The sequence below is a fragment of the Lasioglossum baleicum genome, chromosome 20 (genome assembly GCF_051020765.1).
Source record: "Lasioglossum baleicum chromosome 20, iyLasBale1, whole genome shotgun sequence".
Taxonomy (NCBI): Eukaryota; Metazoa; Arthropoda; class Insecta; order Hymenoptera; family Halictidae; genus Lasioglossum; species Lasioglossum baleicum.
In genome coordinates this window covers 6114254-6141858 of record NC_134948.1, presented here as the reverse complement: position 1 = coordinate 6141858, position 27605 = coordinate 6114254, and the positions used below count along the sequence as shown (strand labels likewise).

The following is a 27605-nucleotide window of genomic DNA, read 5'->3' as shown; positions in this document are numbered from 1 at the left end:
ATATATATGCATATAGATACATCTATATATACACGTACATCTGGAAACCGGAGGTGGTGGCAGCAGCATTGCGCCGAGAGGATTTAGTCAATTCGTGGCATCATAGTGAGCAGGCTTCCTTCGATACACGAATTCAAACCTTCCCGGACACCGAGCACCCTCTCCCTTTCATTTCTAACCGTAAACATCCCCTCGTTAAACAAATCTCGATCCTCCTCGATGGTGTCCGAGACCTTTGAAAAAGAACACGTGACTCTGTCCAGGCGGTAGAAAGACGGGAAACAATAGAAAAACAAAGTTGCAGGGAGAGGATCAAGTTCGGAAAGCAGTGTCGTCACCGGAAGAAAAATCGAAGGATTGTCCGTCACCAGCCGAATGAGTCTACATTACATAATATTAGCTACTTTCCTCGTAGAACGTTGCGGTTGATATCCGTCGAAAGTGGTTTTGTCTGGTGGGGAGGACCTGATAAACAAGACTTTCCTGTTCGTTCGCGGATCGTTCTTCCGGATGACGGCTGATGTCTTCGCCGGCATTGTCACTCTATTGTGTGCCGCGAAACCATTGTCTTTGGATGATCGCTCGCACCCCACGATGATAGCACCGCGAAGCTGACACCGCTCTGAAAATTCGGGAACGTGGTTGTTAATTGCTAAACACTCCGTTAGAAATTCGACGTTTTCCGTCGATGGCCAGAGACGGCCACCTGACGCACCCTCACGTGGCAATCAGTACAACGCGGAAGATAGTGTACCTCTCCCCGTGATCTAAACGAACTCGTGTGATCAATTATATCATTGCAATACGCCATGGCTAAGAAATCGGAGGACGTGCAGGAATGGAGGATCGCCCGTGAAGGGATTTCCTTGTTCTTGAATAATAAGACCGAGGAGGCGAAAGCTCTGTTTAGCAAATACCCTAACAGCTTCCATGTACGGGCCAGCCGCTGCTTCGTCTCGTTTATGGTACGAAATGTTGATCATTAGTTTTCTGTTTTTCCGAGCAGAGGTATCTCTGCGTTTTTTGGATTTCGTTCGGTGGTGATCAGGGGCTACCGGGGGAGGGGGTGTCCAAGGTCATGGGAACTGCGGGCAGTCTGCGTATATAGGGTGCTGCGTGTAATTTTGATCGCTGGGTCGATTAGAAAATGTTTTAGATGTGAAGTTTTGTTGCTTTTTGTTAAGCAATTTTGAGTTTCAGATTTTTTAGATTATTTTGAAATTTAATATATATGTATTTACACGATGAGGAGGAAACAGAATAGCGTTGTGTTGTCTTTTCGCGTAATTTATTGGTGCGAAAATGTAAGATGCGTGTACTGGGTGTCCCAAAATAAGTCACCGGACCATTTAAAATCTGGATTTGTTTATAGAAGAATAAATCTAATGACTTTCAGAGACATGGTTTCACACGACCATATGGCTTTTGCTCGCGTAAAACATTAAAGGAAGGCCTGCATCGCGTGCCACCGTAGGCGGCTTAACGTTATTGACTAAAGAGCTATTTAAATATCTGTCCTGATGACGTCTTACATAGAAAATATAGGCCACTTCGGTATTGTGATTATAGCTATCACATTCTTTATAAGTATCCGTCATTTTTTCCTAACAAGACTATATTTTCTTCTCCAATTTTCGTTTTTAATTTTGGAGGAAGCACGTACACTCCACAAGTTAATATTAAACTATTTTTAATATGATAGCTAACGAAACTTCTCGTGTTTATTAAAAAATTTTTAATTCCCCTTATATTGTTTCTACCGTAATTTATATATTTAACTTGTTATAAATTTATCCGCTAGTATTTTTATTCATTCTAAGCCATTTTTTCCTATTATTGTAATTTATATTTAGGTATATCTTATTATGGATACATATAGTTGCTCGATTAAATCGAGATTAATGATCGAAAGATTTCGCATAATTTTCAACAAACATAACGCGATTCGATGACATGAAATCAATAATTTTTAGAATGCGTTAATGACATTTGAGGATGGTTATCTCGACGCAGCCATACAACTGTTGAAAAGCATGGAAAGGGAGTGTGCTATGGACATAGGATGGCTCAAGTCGATGAAGAGTCAAGTCTTCAGAACGGAGGAAACAGGAGTAATTATTTATAATCATTAGACAGCGGATTTTAATATGCATATATTTATGAACGAATTCCAAAATACTTCTATATTATTCTGAACCTATGAAACATATATTAACCGAAAAAATACATTTCTATGTCACTCCGGTTTGTTGCAATTCAGATGAAAAATGTTTATTTTGCATCAAGATCCGCTGTCTAACAATCATGTCGTTTATCTGAAAGTACAGGCTGGTTAAGTTTTATTCGTTTCGAATAAAAATGAACCAAGTGTTCAAAGGGTCTATAGAACCAGCCGAAAAAAATGTTGATCATTGCAGACGGATTACGTGAACAGACTGGAGAGCCTGATAGTCCTGGCAGATTCGATGTTCTGCAGAGCTATACTAACGTTGCTGCAACAAGAGATCACTGGTTACGTTCGCGGTGGTTGGACGTTACGTAAAGCATGGAAGGTCTATCAGTATGCACATTCGCAAATCTGGCAACTGTATCAACACACGTTCGGCAGAAAGCCCTCCGGTATGCAGTAGTTTGCATCCGCATTGTTCGACACTCGAGTGTTCTTAATTTCTCTGACAGTGCATCCTCTCGATGCAGTTTTTTCCTTGAGAGGATCATCTACAGTAGAGCCGGGGCACTTCTTCGTTGCTGTGCGAGCTCCACTATTCATTTTCTGGTCCCCCACTCTTGCTAGCTTCATTTTATTTCCAGGGGCGGGGAACTGGCGCGGCGGTCCGCGGGCCCACGCTATTTCCTTCATAAGTCCGAATGGTGGGAGACATCGGTAGGCAGTGAGAAGTGGGGGAAGAAGCGGTGTACGGCCCGCGGACCTCCACCAGAGTTGGGCAGGAATTAATTACATGAGTAATTAATTACATCTTCAATTACAATTACATGTAATTGTAATTGTATTTCTGCAATTCCAACTCCAATTACATGTAATTGTAACTGTAATTGTTAGTAGCAGTTACAAGTAATTGTAGCCGGTAGCTGCAATTACTTGTAAGTCTTGTAACTGCTACTAACAATTACAGTTACAGTTACATGTAATTGGAATTGGAATTGCAATTACTTTCGCTCAACCAGTAATTGTAATTGCGGACCACAATTACAATTACAGTGATTCGTCAAGTAATTGCAATTACCAATTACAATTACAGTGATTCGTCAAGTAATTGCAATTACCAATTACAATTACATGTAATTGTAATTGTATTTCTGCAATTCCAAATTACAGTAATTGGCAAGTAATTGTAATCGTAATTGAAATTACATTTTGCCCAACTCTGACCTCCACTTGCCCGGCTCTGACCTACAGTAGAGCCGGGGCAATTCTTCCCTGCTGCGCGATCCCCACCATTAATTCTATGGTCTCCCACTCCTCAGCAATGTACGTAGGGCCCACGCTATTTCTTTCATAGGGTACCGGTCAAATGGGGGGGACGCTGTTAGGCACTGAAAACGGGAGAGAATCAATAGTGTGCCACCTTGGTGCCGCCATGCGCCAGTTCCCCGGCTCTCTGATATATACAAATCAATTTTTAATTTTTCTTTTTCCGAGAAACGGATCATACCTTAATGTGCAACTTTATATTGCAATTTTTCAGCGGGTGTTCACACGAGATGCAGCACACCTTCCTCCATTGATTCCACGTATTCTCTGCATAGTCCCTACAGCCAAGGATCATCAGAATTGTCCATATCATCATGCAATGATTCGGCGAACAACCTAACGCCGGTATCTTCGCCATCGAGCCTGAGAAGCACATTGTCGATGCTCTTCTCCCTCACTGGCTTCTCTTATGAACAGCAGACTCCGTAATTATTTTCAATAAACATTTCTTCTGACCTAGAATAATTCCATCGATAAACAATATACATATTGTGAATAAAAAACGGTACATCAATTTTTAGTGGTGATTCTGAGTCACCCCTCGACTGCTAGGAGTTAACATTTCGAATATTGTAAAATACGTGGAAATAAACATTCTGTAGCGTTCGAAAACCAGTTAAACAATTCTGTTGGCAGATTCGTGGCACCAGCAGAGGTCTCCCGATTGATGTCAGCGGTGAACTTCGGCTATGGTATTTACCAGTTATGTGTCAGCTTATTGCCACCGTCTTTGGTAAAAGTGAGCCATCTTCTTGGCTTCAAGGGTGACAGAGAAGCGAGTCTTGCTGCCTTGGAAAATGCACGTCTCAGCGAGGACATGCGAGCTCCTTTGGCAACGTAAGACCTCCTGCATATCATTTTAATAAAACAGGAACTGTCATGCTCGAATCGAACTATCAATCAACTCCAGAGACCTTGAGAGATCTGTCAATCTTATTTGTCGAAATCGTCGTACGAAACAAGCTCGCTGAATAATTAATAACTATACATGCAGAGGCTGAGTCACCTAACGTTGCCACCTCGAATATCTTTGTTGTTTTTAAAGATACGTCAAATGTCTGAAGGACAAAGTTGAATGGTAAAATGGGGCTCGTACGAGACCACAAAAAATTTTTGTTTTTATGTAATTCTTTTTAGAGATGTAAAGATCACCTTCATGTTTTTAAACGGAATGAGGTATTTTTTAATACATCGATCGATGCAGCTGGACATTCGTTATAAAAACCTACTAACCTATGTATGTCGAAAAGTTAGTAATGGTGTTTTAGAATTAGTTACATTGAAATATCTCCTGAACTACTAACTTTTCGACATACATAGGTTAGTAGTTTTTTTTATAACGAATGTCCAGCTGCATTGATCGATGTATTAAAAAATACCTCATTCCATTTAAATAAATAAAGGTTCACCTTCATATCTATAAAAAAATTACATAAAAACAAAAATTTTTTTGCTATCGTACGAGCCCCATTTTACCATTCAACTTTGTCCTTCAGACGTTTGACGTGTCTTTAAAAACAACAAAGATATTCGAGGTGGCAACGTTAGGTGACTCAGCCTGTATATCGACTCTTATTGAATCATCCATATTTATTGGATCGCTTTAATATGAAATAGATATGATTGAAGATACAGAATGTGGATTTTATAGAATTCTTTTTATTACCTAGAATTTGTTTATTACAGTTTGTCGTTACTGTGGTACCACACAATAGTACGTCCATTTTTCGGTCTTGACGGCAACAACCTACGAGCTGGCGTGAACGCTGTGAAACAATTAATTGTAGAGTGCCATCCTGAATTCAGCGAGTCTGCACTGTTCCTCTTCTTCACGGGCCGAATCGAAAGACTCGAGGTATTTTCGAAAACCAAACCTGAAATCGAAACATCGATTTTGAATCAATTTCTTCTTAATTTTATGTTGCGCGTAGTGGTTAAATATATGCAGTGATCGATCAAATTTTTAGTCGAACGTCGCTGGCGCTCTCGATGCTTACAAAAAGGCCGTGGAAGTTTCGAACCAGAGAGAAGTGAAGTTACTATGCCTGCACGAAATGGCATGGTGTTACCTAATCCGTTTCAACTATGACAAAGCTTATCCGTCGCTGTCGCGATTATGCTACGAGTCCAGATGGTCGAAGAGCTTGTACGCTTACTTGGGAGCTGGTAAAAAGAGTTTACAATTAATAATACACTTACCACGATGGAATAACTACATTTTATATTGCTTCGGAATCGTTTAAATTGTTGCAACATAAATTAATTTATACAATTAACGAAAACACTGCGTCTGCGTCGACACGATTGTTAGTATTTCATTAATCAAAGTATTTCCCAGCAAAGCGAGAATTTAGTCCATTATTTTTATTAATTCAGTGAACTAATTTGTATTCGCAGTCTGTTGCGGGGCAATCGGTAATTTAGACGAGCTAGACATAACTTATCAGAAGATTCGTTATTTCGCGAAGGGAAGGAACCGGGAGACGCAATTAGGGTTGTTCATCCAGCGCCGTTCGCCTAAGCTCGTGGACCAAGAAACTGGGCAACCGTACACAGTGTTATACTACAGATTACTCGTGTACGAGCTGCTTTACTTGTGGAATGCTATGCCGTCCTGTACTCCGGACTCATTACGAAAAGTGCTTTTGGGTAATCGAAACTTCTAATCACAATTTTTATTCTAAAATCTAACACAACGAATAACAAGTTGGAAGCCTCCACCAGCGCCCGCTCTAGCGGTTACATCGCCCCGGACAAAAAGTCAAATTGCCGCCCCTTAAGAATATATATATATATATATTTTTTTTAAAATAAAGGTGCATATTTTTTATTTTCAATAAAAATCAATCATTTTATTTAAATTTTAATAAAAGCAAATTTTCTATTAATTGGGTATTTAGCACATCAATATTTTTCTCATATTTACAGCCAAAATGGCGCGCTAAATTTTGGCGCCCCGGACAAATGTCCGGGTTGCCCGTCCCTAGAGCGGGCCCTGCCTCCACTTTTCTTTAAAATCATTTCTAAAGTCATAGCTCGGTAAAAAACCGATCTGACGGAATGCTGATTTGTTGTCAGAATGCAAGGGTAACAGATCCGACGAACCTATGGTTGGACTAGCTGACCTAATCGAGGGTGCAGCTCACTCTTATCTTGGAGACAAGGAGTCATCAATCGAGAGTTTCCGGAATTGCCTGAGACGACGAAGTCCGTCCAATGATTTGTTCGATCAACATATTAGCGCATTTGCACTGTACGAGCTTGGTAGCGCGCTTTGCATCACTAATGTGAGTATTAGTGATGGCTCTTATGCATTCTTGACAAAATTTCTTTTACACCAGCCCCCCAGAGTTGTTCCGAATAATTTAACAACAAATCTGTGCAAAGTTTGAGCTGAACGAACGAAAATAAAGTAATAAGGCATAAAAGACGCGCGCGACCTGTCCAGATCTACGGGTTTAACTAACATATTTTTCGACGCGGTAAATAGCTTAGAAAATGTTCAAGAAAAAACGATTTTATGAGCATTCCCAGATAGCACAAATTGACATAAAACGTGTAATAAAATTAGCAATTGCAATTACAATCACAATCAAAATAATAGAAATTAAAATTACAATCACAATTAAAATCACAATAAAAATTGAAATTGGAATTAAAATTGAGATTGGAATTGAAATTGGAATTAAAATTGAGATTGGAATTAAAATTGAAATTAAAATTGAGATTGGAATTGGAATTGAAGCAAAGACACTAACTCGAACAAATAATACCAATGCAAATACTTACTGCAATTTATGGTCTTAAAGACGTTTTAAAGACGACTTTTTAGGACGTAGGACTTTCATACCTAAAATAGACGTAAAGTGGACATCTTTAAAACGTCGCGTCGTGTGCTATCTGGATTAATTTATCTTAATGTAAGATTTTTTTAAATTATTTGCAACAACCCTGAGGGGTACCTCGAAAATAGGAGCCACCCTAGTGAGTACGTTCAGTGAAAACGTTTAATAAAAATTGCACAGTATTGACGTCCTGTGAAATGAAAAAATTACATTGTTTGAAGTCCCAGCCAATAGTGACATTTGTTTATTTACTTTCCAGAACGTCGAGGAAGGAAGAACAGTCCTCTTGAAAGCACTGAACGACTACACAGAGTACGATTTCGAGAGTCTGCTCAGCGTACGAATACGTAGCACTCTGAGAAGATTCAATGACGATTAATGAACGTTCAATGACTCCGTCACCCCTTCTGTACATAGTGCAACTATAGTATCCTCACGCTAATCAATAAAGAACAAATACTGGCTAATCGTCGCTATATAAATTAACCGTTTAACACTAGAACTAATACGTCCAAGTAACGGTTTCCAAATTGTATAATATGTATAATTAGTTTAATAATATTTGGGAGAAACACATTCAATATATATTTTTGCTTATTGGTTTAATGCTTCGATATTTTCTGGTGTACAATAAACAATTATCGAAAAACTTTATAAATCTCTTATAAGAATGAAAGTTTGGATAACAGTACAAAAAAATATTACTCGTTTTCATTATGGTTGTAATTTGTACAATATAGTTATCTGAAATCTGGCTCGAGATCGATCGAACCGGAAGTTAGGCGTTTATCGGTGAACCTAACAAAACCATCTAATTTGACAAAGCCGAGAGAGAAACAACGTTAATAATTAATAAGGTCCTTAAACATTCTGATTATGAGGACGATCCGATGAGCGTGAGAAACACGCATTGCTGCGCCAATGGAGGAACCTGTCCAGCTGTTATACTAAATTCCTCTCGCCCATCCCCTTGGTACTGTAAACTCATCAAACCATTTGTATTTTGCGTGATTACGTCGTTATTAGGTACGTCTCACTCGTGATTAAACAATTAAACATTGTACACGTTACCCTCTAACGTTCCACAATCATAATTCCCTAATTGTCCCGGTATCTCGATCGCTATACTCCTCAGAACTTTCTTTTAACCTGACAGATTATATGGTTGTTTAATTTTATGAATAAAAATGTCGTATACCGATGCTTTAATTATTATATTTGAGAAATGTTCCATTATTAGTAAAAACACCGTGTGCTCTTTGCAGTTTAATTATGAAGAATATTTTGAGGATTAAATAGATGTATGATTTTTGTTATTATTTGCTACCCTTTTGTGTTTTTTCTTATGTTCATTTTTCAAATAATCGCACAAAATCTGCAATCCAGTCACAATGAATGTTTTTATTTTGGAAAACATTGCCTAAATGATCACCATACTTAACAAATGTGAACACAACATTTCAGCAATGTCCGTGTCCCATATCTGCGACAAATACTCCGCGAGCTACACCTTCAAAGTGATCAGATCGGATCTGGTGAATCTGAGAGCTCATTTGAATACCCTATCGGTAATTAGTATACCGTTGTTCACGCATTACTGTAAACTTCTGGAATTGTATCTTCAAGCGATCTTTGCTCAGATGGAAGTGCAGAACGTGATGGAAACGCGCGATGGCGTGAAGAGTAAGTTGAAAGAAGTTGGATACGTGATCCCGAAAATGGCGGAGGCCATTCTGTATTTGAGGAACGAGATTTCCGAAGGTAATTGAAGTCTCCAATATTAGACTACATTATTATTCCTAATAATTTCCTAATAGTTTCCTAAATAAAGCCTGTTTATATCTACTGCTGCATTTTGTAAAACATCAGAAAAGTTCTTTTAGAACGCACAAATTTCGTAAAACTTCAGACAAGTTCGTTTAGGACAAGGAAATTTTGTAAAACTTCAGAGATGTTCTTTTAGGACAAGCAAATTTTGTAAAACTTCAGAGATGTTCTTTTAGGACAGGCAAATTTTGTAAAACATCGGAAAAGTTCTTTTAGGGCAGACAAATTTTGTAAAACATCATACAAGTTCTTCTAGGACAGGCAAATTTTGTAAAACTTCAGAGAAGTTCCTTTAGGACAGACAAATTTTGTAAAACATCAGAGAAGTTCTTCTAGGACAGACAAATTTTGTAAACCATCAGAGAAGTTCCTTTAAGACAGGCAAACTTTGTAAAACATCAGAAAAGTTCTTTTAGGGCAGACAAATTTTGTAAAACATCAGAGAAGTTTTTTTTAGCACAGACAAATTTTGTAAAACATCAGACAAGTTCTTCTATAGGACAGGCAAATTTTGTAAACCTTCAGAGATGTTCCTTTAAGACAGGCAGGTTTTGTAAAACTTCTGAGAAGTTCTTTTAGGACAGGCAAATTAAGTTTGACGATTTTAAATGAAATTATATGTCCAACAAAATAATATTTGGCTTTTGTTATGTTGATGTAAATTATGTTGATGCAAATAGGAATGGACATGCACATGAAAGCACTGTTGAAGGCCATGTCCCCGGAAATGGTGAAGGATTTGGTGAGGACCGAATTGCAGACGTACGACGCCGACAAAACCGGTAGAACGGACTATGCCCTTCAGAGTTCAGGTTTCTGTGCTATAATGTACCAACCATAAATTAAATGCTGGCCGTGGGTTAAACAAATTGAATTACTTTTCAACATTTAGGAGGCATCATCCTCTCTACGAGAAACACAGAAACATATTCAGCTGGTGCTCCGGTATTGAAACTCTTCGGAATCCCGCTTTGTCAACAACAGAACACGCCGCAGACTATAATTCAGGTTGTGAGAAGCTAGTTTTACTTGTTTATATACAATGAAACATTCGCCAACTTATTAGTGACATTTTTCCGATTGAAACGAGCCCAAGCACGACATCGTTCGACGTATATTTGCTGTGTAATTCACGATTCGGTAGTTGAGTAACCGAACGGTTCGGATAATAGAGGTTCTATTAAATCGTGGATTAAACAGGCAATTGTAGTTCGAATGGTATCGTGTTTGGACTCATTTTAATCGGAAGAATGTCGCGCTTATGCTCGTAAATTGTTTCTCGAAGACTGGCGTTCTACCGGGCGAGTGTTGGGCATTCAAAGGCAGCACTGGCAACGTTGTTATACAGTTACTGGGCTCTGTATTCGTTTCCGGAGTCAGTCTGGAGCACATTCCAGAATCTATATCGCCCACAGGAGAAACAAGCACTGCTCCGAAGGATTTCTCACTTTGGGTAAACTTCTCTATAGACGGGAAACTAACGATAATAATGAAACTGATACCATTCGTTCTTAGGGGCTGGATTGCGTGGATGATACACACCCCTTCTTCTTCGGCGAATTCATGTACGACAACGCTGGACAGCCCATACAATATTTTGAGATTCAGGTGAATTGTTGTACAACAATAATTGTTGAACATTCTCCACATACATGTTTTCTCATTTACAGAAAGAACCGAAAAAGCCGTACGAAATAGTCGAACTGAAGGTTCACACGAACAGTGGTAACAACGAATACACCTGCATTTATCGAATACGGGTCCACGGTACCCTAAGTCAGATGAATAGATAATTTCAAAAGAACGATCAAGAAAATAAAGTAGAAATTTCAGCATGACTTTCGCGACCGAGGGAATTGTAGTTCCAAGATGGCGTCCACGTATTACAATATCAATAATATAATATCGATTTCGATAGGATTTACGTGTGTATGTATTATGTATACTTTATCGTATAGTAAATAAAGACCTACAATATATTTTGATACCGTATCTTGTCAGGATTGTTAGCCTTCCCAATTCCAAGATGGTGTCCACTTATTTTTAGTAGAATAATACCGAGCTAGTTGAATACATATTTTAATATCGTGTCTTGTCAGAATTTATTGCAAATAAATTCTTCAATTCAGATTCGTAATCAGAGATCCCGATAACATCGTGTCGTCAATTTTTCGAGAAATTGTTTCTCGAAATTCTAAGTTCAGATTCGTAATCGGCGGCTTTGAAAACATTGTATGTATCACAAATTTTCAATGAAATACAAGAACGTCTTGAGGCATCACCCACGTTTTGACGATTTGGGACCACTGTGCACCGTCTCGGACAATACTAATCCCCCAACATGGTTCCAAGATCGAGTTTATAAATGTGACAGACCGATTTTGCATGTCAAGTAGCACTGGCACAGGCAAAATTGCTCCGAAATGAAAAACCCACGACTCGTTTCACTGGAAAAATTAAGAAAACATGAGGAAATGCATAGAACACGTCACGACTTGCATTTGCAAGAGCGTTTTGATATTTCCCTGATGATCGATCGTATAATTCTGTATCCAATCGGAGTGAATTATGGTCAATTTCTCAAGGACGAGCCAGTGGACAGAAAATTGAGATAAAAGTGTCCAGCTGAATAAAATATAACAGTGCAATCGGTAGAAAATGATGGTTGTACCATAGCTGAATAAAACATGACGACAAGGTGAAATGGGACGATGGCCGGACACTGTTCTTGCAGACGTTCCCACATTTCGAGTAATATGGACGCGTTCCAAGGGAACTATAAGATCTACTATTTTCTGATGTGCCTCCTTGGACTGTGGCCCTACGATCAGTCTATCCGCGCGAGAATCAAGAGGATCTTCTTCTCTACACTTCTGGTCAGCTGTCTGATCAACCAGGTGACTCGATTCGATGATAAACTTTTACAATAAAGTCGCGGTTCTTGTTAAACAGCCTGTGTTCTGCACGGACAACTATCGCGTACCGACATTATCTTTTTATGACTGCGTCTACCGCGCCGAAAGTTCAAACGAAAGCCGAACGTGGAGAAGGACAGCATGAAACACGGATCGCGTGGCCGAAGCGTATCGGTGTGAACCACTGCTAATCGAATGTACAAAAACTTCTTTATTTTCCATTATTTTTTTTATGGGACTTTCACCAACTTGTTCCTGGCGTTGTTCTGATTAAAATAACACCAAACACGATATAATTTCGATTGTATTTAGTGGTTCAATCGACGATGAAAGTTTCGGGCGCAAAGGAGTGGAAGGACAGCGAACATGCGGGCCTTTGAACTGTGCCGGCGACGGCGACTATCCGCGTCTCTTTCTTTCCCATACGCCAGCGGTTTCCAACCTTTATGCTACACTACGCCTCCCTAGAAGAAATTTTTTTTCCGCGTCCCCCTATCTTTTATTAGATATAATAGAATAATATATAGACACGTTTTTAATAATAATAACTTTGTTACAAGAAATACTGGCGCAAAAAAATTTTGGCGCCTTCCAGGTTCGAAACCGCTGCCATACGCTGTCCTCAAGATTATATTACTGAATACTATTTAAGGAAAAGTATTTTATTATAGTGTTTTGGAAAGCTCTCGAAGCAAGCTACAAGAATATGCAAATAAAAAATGGGGAGTTCTATTTAAGAAATTGAAGATGACCTTCACGTGATTTTCAAACGACTATCCGAGGTCAAATCAATGACACCATTTTATGTCCCCCTTGAAACCATTTCACCACTTTCGTCTGAAACATTTTTCGCCAAAATTTCATTTTTGCCGAGATACACGTCTGCTTCACGTTAATAGACTATTTTTCCTACAATACAGCGAGTAAAATATTTTACAGTTATTATCACTAAGGAATATAGAGCCGTCGCTGTACGATGTAGTTGTGCTGTTGTCGAACGCCTGTCCGGTAATGATGTATTGTTTACGATACATCTCTTCCGTCTGCATGTTCTCGACCGTAAGTACGACAACAAATAATTCTTTTTAGTTGCAATTAACACGCTAGATCTACCACGCCAGTCAAAATGATTGGTTTTACAATTTCATTCTGAAATTTTTTCCTACTTCATTTTTTTCCCCGCAACGATGTGATGACTTTCACAGCGATAACGAAGGGTGTAATATAATGAATTTTATTTTTGTTTTATCTATACAGAATCACAAAATAATTTTGTATCACGGCTACCTTTGAAACCTACACATATGGTTTCAAAAGAACTTTCACGTGATTATAGCAAATTTTTTGTAAAAAAAGTTAAAAAAGCATTATTTTTTGCAATTTTTTAATTGTTATAATACGTTTCCGAATTCGCCCTGAAATCCTCTAACAGATGGGCGTAAAAAAATTATATGTTCATTTGCAAAAAATTCAAGGTGACCTTGAAAAAACATTACAAAAAGAGTGGACGAAAATTTTTTTATAATCACGTTAAGGCTCTCTTGAAACCATGCAAAAGCTGATAAAAACATTTTCGATCGGACAGCTAATAACGGAGTAATCTCTACTGATCACGATTCGAGGTTCACCCTGTATTCAGGCCGGAAATCGTAGTACAATCGGGCAGGGGGTGATTCTACCTAAAAGAGTAAGAAAAAAATTCGGTATAACATTTGTTTATCCGAAGCTTCATTTTCGAAAGAATCGATTTGGAAAATGCAGCGAATACACGTGCTATTGCATAGGAATCGTCTGACGCGTCTGACCATGATCAACCAATTCTACTTCCTGCATCTACAGCACACGAACCTGGCGGAACTTTAAACTCGATTTTCTCGAACACGAGGAGTCAAACGAAAAAATGTTATTCCTTTTTGTCGACTTATTTTTGCATGTTTAATCTCCCCCTGCCCGGTTGTACTACGATTTCCGGCCACCCTGTAAATATAACGAAGCAGTTTTTCAAAAGACCAGTCATTTCGACTGATTTCGGTAGAAATAGGTGTATCTTAATTGCCGGTACATCTAGTGTTAATAAATCCACGCGAGAATTTCTTTTCACGCGGCTTCAGCTAAAATACTTGCTTGACAATTTGCAACACGACTTCGTCACGCTAAACGATCCCCTCGAGGTGAAGATGCTGATGAAGGATTCAATAGTGCAGAAGCGCATTGTCACGGTGGACATCGGTAAAAGAAAATGCAAAACATAAAATAACTACAATGATATGTAAATTGTAAAATAATAATAACACCCCATCTTGGGCTCCAGCTCTGAGTACTACAGGCACACTTCTGGTGGGCGGATTCTTACTGGTGCCTACGCTTATGCAATCGGACGCACAACTTCGATATCTACGGTTAATAGGATATTTTTATAACGAGAGAAGCATGCATACCAATCTGACTTGTTTACACATGACCATGGCTACGCTGTACGGTTTGTTGACGTTTGTATGCACCGAAGGCACGCTCACTATAGTTTCCACTTATGTCAGTGGACTGTTGCATATCGCCAGGTACGTGGAGAATAGTGTTTTGTAATAGTTAGAATCCGGATTTTATGCGTTTATAACAAGAATGAGCATGTGCAATCTAAAACAGTGAAAATATTAAAAGATTTTAAGAGTATCGATATATTATTTTCACCACATTAAAAATTATTAATGAAGAATGTGAATTTATATTTTGCTCCTGCGTCTTGCAATTGATGCACAAACTTTTTATTTTGCATAAACATCCGGAGTCTAGTAATAGTTAATGTTACTGACTTGTCTGTATTCTTTTACGTCTTGATATGACTAGATGAAAATTAATTTAGTTTTATAATACTCCGAAATAGTTACTGTACAACGGGCCTGTCCAACTCCGGCCCGTTTCCCCCACTCCTTCGTTCCGGTAATGTAATACCAATTTTTTTAGACGAACTTTTAGAAAGTGGAATCAAATAAAATGTTGTTTTCAGTGGTGGTAGCCTTTGTAGATCTGAAATAAATCAAAATCGTACTAAACTCTGTCGAATTTTATATTCTAGCATTTTTTGAAAATTTTCGGGAGCCATGAATGCTTAAAGATCCGCAGTCTACTGATCACAAATTTAATGTTATATTAACATTTTCGTTAACCGTCCGTTAAGAAAATATTAAACTTTTTATATCTACATATATAAGAGTATAAATGTTTTTTTATCTATGAACATGTTTAAACATCAAAGTGCACGGTATGTAGTGGGGGAACGGACTGATTGATGGTGGGGACAGTGTGGCTCGCGACGAAGAAGAAGTTGGACAGACCTGTTGTAGTAGATTGGCAAGAAAGTAATTTCGGTATTTTAAGGTGAAATGATGATGACCTGAAATCGCATTGGATTAGTTTTTCACCGAGAAGGACCAGAAGTTTTATGAGCGCGGAATTGTGAAGCTACCAAAAATACGGCAAAAGATCACCGAACAAATTGGAAAATATTTTATTGATTAAAGATCATTGCTTGAATAAAAAAAATTGAGTTCTATTTCACCTTAAAGTATCGAAATTACTTTCTTGCCAACCCAATACATACAAATTAGTAATGTGCGAATTCTTTTAATTTTAAACCGTCAGATTTTTGGCACAGCCCTTAAATCTAAAACAACAAATTGTTTTCAGTAATCGAATAAAAAACGCAGTCGCCGACGCAGTGACCTCGGACCGAATGAAGCCGCTAGATATCCGTTCAGCTGTGGATATGCATCGGCAAGCTATCAAGTTGGTATCTTAAATATAATTCGGATATCCGGATGTATCATCGGTGTCTGAATCATTATATTTTTTATTGCGTGTTACGCTCGGAAGACAGATTAAAAACTACCAGGACGGAGTAATGATGGCATCATTGGCATTAGTACTCGTAGCTGTCGTCTCGTTCGGTGTGAACATATACCGCGTAAGTTTCATTCGAATATTGAAGAAGAACAGTGGAGATAATTACAAATTGCTACTAAATTATGTACTAATAAGAACCAGAACGTTTCATTTAAGTAACTTTTTATTTATAAATCAATGATTACGTTTTTCACGGTGCGCGCCAGCTTTTTGTGAGCATCACCGTGGTGAAAGAGACTGATAACACGATGTTTAACATACAAGTGGTACTGGCGCATCTGGCGATCATATTCGGGAGCAACTATAGTGGGCAAATAGCGATGGACACTAGTGTGGAGATCCTCCATGCAACGTAAGTGCGAACTACCATTTCAACGTCGAGAAAACCGGTTTTTAATTTCTTTTTACAAAAAATAATTTTTCTGAAAGAATCAATTAAAAAAAAAAATTTCCGAAAGAATCAATTAATTAAAATAATAATTTTTCCGAAAGAATCAATATTTAAAAAAAATGATTTGTCTTCATATTTTAATAAATAGATATGATTCGTTATGGTACCGTCTACCACCGAAGATGCAAAAACTGATACTATTCATGATGATAAAAGCGCAGGCCAAGCTCGAGATTAGTTTTGCCGGTTTGTTCACGCCATGTTTCGAAGGCTTTTCGACGGTAAGGCTCTTCGTCGTCCATGATGTTTTGAAACGTGTCTGTTTATGGATAACAATGAACCTCGGACTGTTTCAGATGATGAGCACGTCTTTTTCGTATTTTACCCTTCTCTGCTCGGTTCACTAGAACCTTTGGAATACTGTGTGGCCAACTTTTACGTTAGATAATTATCGAATTCATCGATGATCGCACAAAACCAGTATCCGATGTCTACTCAAGCAATGTGTCAAAGAACTCTATATTTTCAATTATATAAGTATAAATCCATGCTATCAATAATACAATACAGATGTTATAAAAAGAAATTCCATTTATTCATTTAAAGCATTTAAACTGTTAAATCACTAAACTGGTCTATGATAAGTAGATTGCGATTTAATATTCATTTTTTCTCTTTCACAATTTCGTACATGTTCCTTGAATCACGAGTTTCTTAAGAATGATTATTACAATGATCAACAAGTGGCATACGTATGAATCTTGTAACGCGTCAATTCTACTTCTCCAACGGTATTTTGTCGTTCAATTTTTATCTCGAATACACGCCAACTGAATACGCGGATACACGGTGTGTACTTTGCAACATTTACATTTCATAATAAACTTTGTTCTTGTATAAATTCTATCATTTCTTGTCTATACATCTAACATAATACAAGTTAATAAATAATATTTAATTCTCCGGTATTGGTGGCATAAACCAAACCCTGTCCAGGTTGTGGCAGCCATCTGATGCAGTTCAGACTCGAGTTATTAGGCTCCGTTATACTGTGCAGTATTTGTCGTATAGACGTCATTCTATATCTGTTACTAACACGTGTCACATGCTCCATGTAACGGCATAATGGGTAAAAATATCTGTAAGGTGTTTGTTTTTCAGGTTGGTCCTTATTGTCTATTAATCGATAAATATGAGCCATGTAATTAGCATCCGCCGAATTGCAATTTCTTGCAACACCCACCACAAGGTGCTGCTGCGTTGGCGAAAATGCTACTGAAACGGCGGACTCGCAGTCTATATCCGTAGAACAAATTCTTTTTCCTAGAGTCTCCCACTGCAAACTGTACACTGCTGCAAAATGATTAAAGATTAATAAGAAGGTTCATTATTAGACAGCGGATCTTTATTCAAAATAAAAATTTTCTTCCTGAATTACAACAAACTGGAGAGTGAAATAGAATTCTTAATAAATGAAAAAAATAGATTCCTTCTTAATATATAATTAATAGATTGAAAATAATATAAAAAAGTGTTTTTAAATTTTTCTAATATTTTTACTGATTAACACTAAACCTACCACTGCCGGTCAAATGACCCGTCTTACATTTTTCATTTTGTAATTATTGAAATTGATTCCATTTTTCCATTCATAAAAAATTACGCGAAATTTAAATAAATAGAGCCTTGTCAATTTTATCAGGTAAAACATTCTAATAATTTTCAGAGCTCGGTAGTTTTAGTGTTAAATTACACCTACTCATTTTTGTGATAATAATTTTAATAATTTTTGTTCTAAAATTGTCTGCAAAAATCATTTACCTATGGTAGTCACTTGTAACATACGCGCCGGCGTTATGGCCGTTAACAACTTTCCATCCGAAGAAATATCTATGGTGGCATCGTTACGAATGTCGCAATTTCGAACAACAATATTCTTGCTGTCTGAAACAAACAAGTGTCGGGAACAGATGTTGAATACGTTCTATATTCTATATGTATATGTATATATAGAAATACTCACAGTCCGTAATATCAGGCGTTTCTCCGTTCGAAAAGTCCCATGCTTGTACACGATACCTTTGGACCGCATGGAGATTATGTCTGAATATAGATATGTAACCATCTGCTACATCTACAAAGTATAGTACACAGAAATTATATCAGTACTGTTAACAGTTGCACAGTGTGCATCACAATTAATTGTTCCAAACCATTAACCGTTCCAAAACATTTGATATCTATTAAACAATAATTTCACTGCCTTGAAGATGCATGAATAAATTATTATGTTCACCTTCGTTGACGATCGCGTCGAGCCTAATATGTACAGGTGACCGAGACGTAGAAATTCGCGAAGGTTCTACGTTCGGAACAGGAGGTTCCGCACTCGAGTTTTGCGATTGATTTCTAAGTTCGGTATTATTGTGTAAACTATTCGCACTTCGTTTAGGAACTAACATATTGGTACATCTTATTCGTTGGTCTGTCACTCTTCCTATGTGTCCGATGCATGCTGAAAGTAGCAGGCTGAAACGAAAAACATTGCTCGTAAAGCCGGATTTGAGGCTGCATTTGAAAATCTTCGTTAGTCATAAAGACTGCGGATGTTTATGCAATTTTCAACTTTTGTAGACGAATTTTAAGAGAAAGTGGAATAAAATAGAATCTTATTTTCCATGATAGTAGCCTTTTTGGATCTGAAATAAATTGAAATCGTACTACATTCTGTTATATTTTATATCCTAGCATTTTTTTAACATTCTTAGAAACCATAATTGCATAAAGATCCGCAGTCTAATCATAAACATACTGCATGTCTCTATAATCTTCATATTTTTCTTCACTTTTTGTTACACGCATTCGCATTTGTGGAGTGTTTGTAATGCCTGTAACCAGCTTTCTTCCTAAATTGTCAAATGCTACATATCTGAAAGAACATATAACGAAGTAATTATCAGATTTTCCAACAGAAAACATGAATATATTTCTTTAGCAACTTATAATTTAGTGTAGCTCTCACCTTACTTTTTGATCGTCGGTCGTAGTGCTTGCTATGTCATAGGGTTCAGCTGTAGTCCAATCCCAAAAATATATTTGATTACATGTTGCAACAACAAGTAACCTTTTGGTCGGGTGAAAAGCAAGCGAAGCTATAACTGTCTGATTTTCTGTTTCCCAAAGTTGACAACCATTCTATACAACGAAGTATATTGTAAGTGACAATTATATATATTTTGTTCAAGTTAATCATTTTAAAATCTCAAAAAAAAACACTCAAGACGTTTGGTCCAATTTTACAAATGCTGTTGGCTTTCAACGGAGTAGACTAAATAAATATTCAGTCAATAAAATAACTACTATAATGCATAATAGATATTTTCTGGTGTAGTCGACACCTTTGTTTACGCTTGAAACACTAATTTTAAAGTTACGAGATTCTAAGTGCCATATGCGAGTAATTAAAAGTTAATTTTGTCTCCGGCCGTATGTTGTCCAAATGATTTATAAATAGACTGCGGATCTTTATGCATTTATGGTGTATGAAATTCGATAGAATTTAGTACGATTATTAATTATTTTGGACCTACAAATGTCGCGGATGTTTATGCAATTTGTAGTTTCTGTAGACGAATTTTAAGAAACTCGAATCAAATAAAATCACATTTTCCGTGGTAGTAGCCTCTTTAGATCTGAAATAAATTAAAATCGTACTAAATTCTGTCGTATTATTATATTGTAACATTTTTTGAAAATTTTCAAAAGCCGTAATTGCATGAAGATCCGCAGTCTAGTTATTACCAATGGAAATAGGATTTCATTTGGTACCACTTTCTTAAAATTGCTCTACAAAAAATGAAAATTGCATAAACATCCGCCGTCTATTTATAAATATACAAAGTTTTCTTCTACCGCAAGTAGGTTCTTTCTTACAGAAGCGATATTAGAAATGAAACTGTAGCATAAAAATCTTTTTATAACGAAACGAATAATCGAGGAATACTAACGTTTATGTCCCAAACACGAACTTGACCACCTAAACAACCAGAAGCCAAGATTTGGCTGGAAGACGGATGAAATGCGATGCACCATGGAGTGCGTGGATGACCAACAAGTGTTTTAATATGTTTTCCAGTCGCAACTTCGGTAATATAAATCTTATGGTTCCCATGTGTCGATGCCATTTTGGTCCTGAAACAAGATTTTCTGTTTACAACGTAATTCGACAGTACTTCAAATTGTTATATATAAAATTAACAATAGCTCTTACCCATCAGGACTAGAAACCATTAAAAATGTTGCCTTAGGAACACCAGGTAGATTGTATTTCTTTAAAAGGTCAGTGACAGCACAATTAATTTCATACCAATATTCGAATTAATTATGAAACACTTACCAACTTTTTGTGTCTTTTTAAGACAAGTAGTGTTTCGGCTATGAAGTCTATCTGTGCACGAGATTTGTGTACCGTGCATAGTCCAATATCTCTATGCCTTAAATAGCGCAAGATGTTCCGCGACTGTTCGCAGTGAAATTGTGATAATTTTTCCTCGATCATACCTTTGGCTGAATCTGAAAGATTTTAGCAGATCTTGTTTATTCTTGTCTGGTTTCTGAACATGTGTAAATACACCCTATAATATATCTCCATATATAATTAATAAATCGTTACAGACAAACGAAATTATATAAACGTGTGATTACTTGCATTCGTTATCTACTGTTTATCGCAAGCATTAAATTGAATATAACTAATAGACTGCGGATTTTTATGCATTTACAGTAGTATACTAAAACAGTTTAAGTTTAGAACAATCTAAGAATATTGTTACGATGTTTTCAATGTAAACAATCTATTGGGACGAAGCGAATTTTTATTTAATTCCTGCTGCCCGCAATTGTCGCAAAATATCTTTAATTTGCATAAAGATCCTAATAATTAAATATTGTTTTAATTCAACTCGAAAGCAGAAGAAATTCAATGTGTTCGATATATTTATCACTAATCACTGTTCAAAAATCGAATATCTCACCGGTCGAAAGTTAGCAACAACTCACATTATTTACCTATTTACCGATGTTCCGCAGTGAAATTTTCTGATGTGAGAAAATGAACATCCGACGTTGATTGGCTTCGGGAGATCTCAACGGAACGATTTCAATTTGAAAGTCATTCTATCTACCACTGAACAACAATAAACATTTCCCTTGCATTGAAAAAACAAACTAGATAAATGACATAAACATCATAAACGATGCCGAGTATTTATAATCGATACCTAAATAGAGGTCACTGAAGCTGCGAGTGTACGCGGATGCAAAGCTTATGAATCTCGGTAACGATAATTAATTGCCGATGTCTAATAATTTTCGGATAAAGGCTAAATGGTTCAAAACCGGGCAATTATGATAAAGAAGACTTTTTTCCCACTCTACCCTTTCCCTCTACGTCACTATTCGGCGCGCTTCCGCCGCGGCCCGGTCACGTGACGCGTTCTGTCACTGTTGTGCACTTACACCTTAGACCATAATACTTGTAGACCCGGCACACGGCACACGATCCGTGAGTCACCCGTGACCGTAACCCGGCATCAGTGATGAGATCAGTTCTGAGATATTGTGCAAAATTGCACGCACATGCGCGGCGAAAACATTAACGTAACTACCCAGCCAACCAAAAATCTAAATTTGGTCGACCTCCTGTGCGCGCATATGCCGAGCTAGTGTCGACCGTAGGACCAGAGTTTGGACATGGGCATGAGGTCGGCATCAGGTCGGCACGAATCGGCCGAATGTGCCTTTGTGGCAGCACTGTCGCACTGATGTACCGCATGCCGAATATCGTTTTACAGGTGAAACAAACAATTCCAATGCCGCTTTTGCAAAATTCACATGTTTTTCTATAAGCGAGGGTGAAACTAATATCCTAATCGCGATATGGAGCAACAAAAAATGAGTATACACATTCGGAGCTAATATCCCGTACATTACTACCGGGCCGGTATATAAGAGAAATTGGCGAAACTCGGTTGCTTTAAAAGTTGAATATTCTTCTATTGGCCTCGGGCGTCTAGAAAAATCAGATGGACAGTACTTATCGAGTACTGCCATTCGCGCGGAGATGATAAAATCATTTTTATTTATCATCTTTAAAATATAAGTGTATTCAATTAGTTGAAATTGAACTGTAAAGAAAATTGTACGGCAATGCAAATTTTAGATTATGTCTCTTGCAATCGATGCAGACAATTTTTATTTCGCATAAAGATCCGCAGTCTAGGAAAAATAACAAATGTGAGAAATAAATAAAATTTGTATTTTTTTTTTCGCCAATTTCTCTTATATACCGGCCCGGTAGTAATGTACGGGATATTAGCTCCGAATGTGTATACTCATTTTTTGTTGCTCCATATCGCGATTAGGATATTAGTTTCACCCTCGCTTATAGAAAAACATGTGAATTTTGCAAAAGCGGCATTGGAATTGTTTGTTTCACCTGTAAAACGATATTCGGCATGCGGTACATCAGTGCGACAGTGCTGCCACAAAGGCACATTCGGCCGATTCGTGCCGACCTGATGCCGACCTCATGCCCATGTCCAAACCCTGGTCCTACGGTCGTCCAAAATTAAGCCAATCGGGACTTGAGCACCTCCGAGCGTAGATTGGACAATGATCCCAACCAGCACACATCGTCTCATAGATGTCTGTTTCATGTCGTCGTCCCGTCTGAACGTCTATGTCCCAAAGATACGTCTTTTAGTCGCCAAAAAGATATCTTTATGGAGACGTTGTTTTCACAGCAGAGGGTGAACGTCTTTCAGCTGTCTCATTTCAGTCGTAAATGCAACGTCTCCATAAAGGATATCTTTTTGGCGACTGAGAGACATTTTCCGGAGACGTTGTTTTTCCTACGCCGCCGGTAAAGAGTGGGGTGGAGTAGGGGGATACAGCTTCTAAGGAAGAACTTTTTTCTGTGCACTTTTTCGAAAAAATAGCTCTGCATGCTAATCCGCAATAATACAGAGAGTATTTCAACGCAAAGAGCATTTGGAAAAAGTGTACAGAAAAAAAGTTCTTCCATAAAAATGTACACTTTTGTTGTTTACAAAGTTCCAAGAGCCAAATCCAAAAAAGGGCTCTGTACGGGACCCCGCAATAATGCAGAGAATATTTCAACACAAAGAGCATAAAAAAATATTGCTTCTTCGCGAAATGCGGCTTACCCGCGTGATCGAAAAAATCAAGCTGTTTCATATATTCTCTGTCAGTGTCTTTCCTGCGAGAAACATATCTGCTTCTCTGTCTTCGTAGTTCACCCCGAGTGGCGCTGTTGAAGTTACTATTTTTGGTCCGGCGCACATGGTCGACACCGGTCGACACCAGGTTTAGAGAAGTGTCTAATTGTATTAGTGTATTGTAATAGTGATAATTTATCCGACGAGTGTATATTTACAAAAGTAAGTACTTCCATTGCTGTTATTTGTTACCGTTAGTGTTTTTTGCTGATGCCCTTCCGCTATATTCGAGTTTACTATGGGGTTGGCAAGAAAGTCAAAGAAAGTACTTTCGGTATTGTAAGGGGGTAGACTGCTTTTTCCAGGATTGCAAGGGTGCGGGATTGCAATTGATTGCAATCCTGGAAACGAGTCTACCGCCCTAATGTGTAAATAAGTGTGAAGTCAAAAAATGAACAAAAATTGGTCATATTTCCATTCCTTCATTCTATTTGCTATTTTTCTAAATATATTCTTTAATTAAATATATTTACGTCGTAATTACATATATGTTTAAATTAGTCTCTAAATTTTACCATACTTTTCAATTCTTAGAATATATACACACAAATGGAGATGCCTACAAATACATGGACCGTTGTCTAATTTTTGGCGGACGGAACGGTAGAAGCGGTGCCAAATAGTTGGCTGGAAGGCGACAAATGTTATTGGCCACCGGTACACAAATCAAAATTGAGCAACGCAATCCAACAATGTGAACTGCCTCAACCTTCGTGGGAGCACTTTTCTGTAAAGATCTTCAAAAACAGTACCTTTGGTAAGTTAAAGTAGTTACACACCATACATGTATAATTAAAATAATAATTATATAATGCTTCTAGACGGCTACACGAAGGCTAGAAGAAAAGCAAAGGAGGCCGAAGAGACCAATGACTTGTTTAATAAATACACTTAAAATAGCTGACGTTTATCTTTCATTTTCATTAAATTAACAGAATGTGATATGCTACATAACAATTTTTTATTTTAGGCAGCAGAAGTGCACAATACGGGGGGCACAACAGCTACAACTTTGCCAGGAAAGTCTAGGTATCATTATGACTGACGTGCTGGCATGGCAGTCTGCTATAGCTGATTGGGCCGGAAGGGCAAAAAACCGTTTGCAAATTATCGAACGGCCAGCCTTGTTATATGTAATTATCACCCTTATTTTAATATTATTATTATAATGATTATTCATGTGCAAATTAATAAACAAAGATATTCTTATTCAAGGTGCAGCGGAGAAAGCCAAAGTGGACGGCAGCCGCAAGAAACATGAACAAAGCGAGTGTGACCAAGTGATTTTAATTTCAATATATCTGTGGTTATCAGGAAGAACGCCGCATGTCACATATACTTTCACTTTCGATCGCTAATACTTTGACATAGGAGGTTGGTTAAATTGCATTGTTGTCTGAGCCTTCCAAACGTGTTTCCATGACTTTTTTTCTGGTAAATATGTACAGTAGCGGACAAAAGTGTAAGACCGCTCTAAAGAAGACGATAACTTTTTTAATATTTTACTATACGATTTGAACTTTTTTGGGAAACTAGAGCAATTAGTTTACTAAAGGACGCGAAAAGAAATTTTTTCAAAAATTGCAATTGATCGGAATTGTTGAAAAAATACTAAAAGTTGATTGTTTATTTAAACATATCCTGAAAATTTCGTCAAAATCGGTCGACGTTGCAATGAGCTACAAACGTTTAAAGATGGTAAAAATTGCAGATTTTCGGCAATAAATCGTGAAAATCTGCAATTTCTACCATCTTTAAACGTTTGTAGCTCATTGCAACGTCGACCGATTTTTACGAAATTTTCAGGATATGTTTGATTGACACAGATCTACACAAAACGTGTTTTTTAAATTTTCAATATAGGCCCACATAAAATAATTAAAAAATCAACTTTTAGTTATTTTTCAACAATTCCGATCAATTGCAATTTTTGAAAAAATTTCTTTTCACATCCTTTAGTAAACTAATTGCTCTAGCTTCCCAAAAAAGTTCAAATCGTATAGTACAATATTAAAAAAGTTATCGTCTTCTTTAGAGCGGTCTTAAACTTTTGTCCGCTACTGTAAATCCTATACTCTAAAGTCTAAAGCTCAATGAATGCATAAACTCGAATTTTTGAAATTGTGACATGCGGCGTTTTTCCTTACAACTACAGACATTATCAGTAATATTTTATTTTCACTTTTATATTTTATTTTAATTTTTATATTTTTTAATTTTAGTATACAGGGTGAGGCGCCAGAAACAGGCCCCCTGAATAAGCATTAATCAGATGTTAGTAGCTTTTTTGTAGATGGACGCGTAAAGGACATGTGAAGGTCAACTTAATTTTTTTAAATGGAATGAGGTATTTTTTAATACATCAATTATGCAGCTGGACATTCATTATAAAAAAGTACTAACCTATGTATGTCGAAAAATTAGTAGTTCAGGGGATATTTCAATTTAAATAACTCTAAAATACCATTACTGTCGTACTAAGACGTTAATGTTTACTTACTTATGTAACGTCTTAGTACGACAGTAATGGTATTTTAGAGTTATTTAAATTGAAATATCTCCTGAACTATTAACTTTTCGACATACATAGGTCCAGCTGCATCATTGATGTATTAAAAAATACCTCATTCCATTTAAAAAAATTAAGTTGACCTTCACATGTCCTTTACGCGTCCACCTGTAAAAAAATAATACACTACATAATGTACCCCTTCAGACCATGCAACTTCTGTATACAAAACTTTTTCGTGCAACGCATACTTTGGAAGTTATTATAGGTGTGCAAGTTGCGTGGACCACCCTGTATACTGATTCTGATGTTTCAACTGTATATTTTATTTCAATTTTTATATTTTAATTTAAGTGTATTAATTTTAATGTTTTAAGTGCGTGATATTGTATTTTAATTTTAATACTTTATTTCTAATATATTAATTCTAATGTTTTAAGTGCGTGATATTTTATTCTGAATGTAGTATTTTATTTTACGCATACTTTGGAAGTTATTTATTGGTGTGCAAGTTGCGTGGACCACCCTGTATACTGATTCTGATGTTTCAACTGTATATTTTATTTCAATTTTTATATTTTAATTTAAGTGTATTAATTTTAATGTTTTAAGTGCGTGATATTGTATTTTAATTTTAATACTTTATTTCTAATATATTAATTCTAATGTTTTAAGTGCGTGATATTTTATTCTGAATGTAGTATTTTATTTTACGCATACTTTGGAAGTTATTTATTGGTGTGCAAGTTGCGTGGACCACCCTGTATACTGATTCTGATGTTTCAACTGTATATTTTATTTCAATTTTTATATTTTAATTTAAGTGTATTAATTTTAATGTTTTAAGTGCGTGATATTGTATTTTAATTTTAATACTTTATTTCTAATATATTAATTCTAATGTTTTAAGTGCGTGATATTTTATTCTGAATGTAGTATTTTATTTTACGCATACTTTGGAAGTTATTTATTGGTGTGCAAGTTGCGTGGACCACCCTGTATACTGATTCTGATGTTTCAACTGTATATTTCATTTCAATTTTTATATTTTAATTTAAGTATATTAATTTTAATGTTTTAAGTGCGTGATATTGTATTTTAATTTTAATACTTTATTTCTAATATATATTAGAATTTAATATATTAATTTTAATGTTTTATATATATTATTTTATATATTTTTTTATTTTATAAATAGTACATATATTATTATAATAAACTATTTGTTCGTTTACTTTAAACTATTATCGTAAATTGATTTTTCCCTCCCACTCCCTTTTCGCATAAATACGTCTCTCTAACAAGCTCAAGAGACTTCTGAAAGTCGCCTAAAAGATGCCCGACAGAGTCGTGGAACATGTCTCTACAATGCCTGAAACACGACTAACAGTCATTCTCAAGACCACTTTAAGACAGGCAACTTTGTA

The 27605-nt window shown here is 36.8% G+C and overlaps 3 protein-coding genes and 1 long non-coding RNA gene across 8 annotated transcripts; 3 read left to right on the top strand and 1 right to left on the bottom strand.

Moving 5' to 3' along the window:
- The first annotated feature begins 55 nt into the window (after positions 1–55).
- Positions 56–11144, top strand: LOC143218671 (tetratricopeptide repeat protein 39C). Its single transcript, XM_076444001.1, has 18 exons — positions 56–965; positions 1974–2111; positions 2418–2619; positions 3708–3918; positions 4130–4330; positions 5180–5348; positions 5461–5659; positions 5891–6142; positions 6572–6780; positions 7598–7715; positions 8164–8364; positions 8803–8906; positions 8979–9099; positions 9846–9977; positions 10058–10173; positions 10451–10618; positions 10681–10773; positions 10836–11144. Exons 1-18 carry the CDS (start codon positions 810–812, stop codon positions 10956–10958), a joined length of 2913 nt encoding a protein of 970 aa, XP_076300116.1. The 5' UTR covers positions 56–809; the 3' UTR covers positions 10959–11144.
- Positions 11145–13444: 2300 nt separating this feature from the next.
- LOC143218678 (uncharacterized) lies at positions 13445–23002 on the bottom strand. 4 transcript variants are annotated; one of them, XM_076444025.1, is made up of 11 exons: positions 21651–23002; positions 21430–21556; positions 20768–20943; positions 20642–20700; positions 20379–20562; positions 19394–19566; positions 19184–19300; positions 18668–18900; positions 18395–18505; positions 18193–18315; positions 13445–17724 (listed from the first exon to the last, which is right to left on the bottom strand). In XM_076444025.1, exons 3-11 carry the CDS (start codon positions 20927–20929, stop codon positions 17312–17314), a joined length of 1575 nt encoding a protein of 524 aa, XP_076300140.1. In that variant the 5' UTR covers positions 20930–20943; positions 21430–21556; positions 21651–23002; the 3' UTR covers positions 13445–17311. The 4 variants fall into 4 exon arrangements, with proteins under 4 accessions (XP_076300140.1, XP_076300139.1, XP_076300138.1 ...); XM_076444024.1 differs by having other exon boundaries at positions 21439–21556; positions 21651–23001; XM_076444023.1 differs by having other exon boundaries at positions 21430–23002.
- On the top strand, positions 14163–16867 carry LOC143218688 (odorant receptor 10-like). 2 transcript variants are annotated; one of them, XM_076444049.1, is made up of 6 exons: positions 14175–14638; positions 15765–15863; positions 15951–16041; positions 16187–16332; positions 16520–16652; positions 16728–16867. In XM_076444049.1, the coding sequence occupies exons 1-6, from the start codon at positions 14448–14450 to the stop codon at positions 16776–16778; spliced, it is 711 nt and encodes a 236-aa protein (XP_076300164.1). In that variant the 5' UTR covers positions 14175–14447; the 3' UTR covers positions 16779–16867. The 2 variants fall into 2 exon arrangements, with proteins under 2 accessions (XP_076300163.1, XP_076300164.1); XM_076444048.1 differs by having other exon boundaries at positions 14163–14638; positions 16520–16778.
- A 470-nt stretch (positions 23003–23472) lies between the features above and the next one.
- On the top strand, positions 23473–27571 carry LOC143218690 (uncharacterized). Its single transcript, XR_013011139.1, has 4 exons — positions 23473–23831; positions 24204–24426; positions 24491–24802; positions 24885–27571. It is a non-coding gene; the product is annotated as an uncharacterized LOC143218690 (long non-coding RNA).
- Positions 27572–27605: the final 34 nt, after the last annotated feature.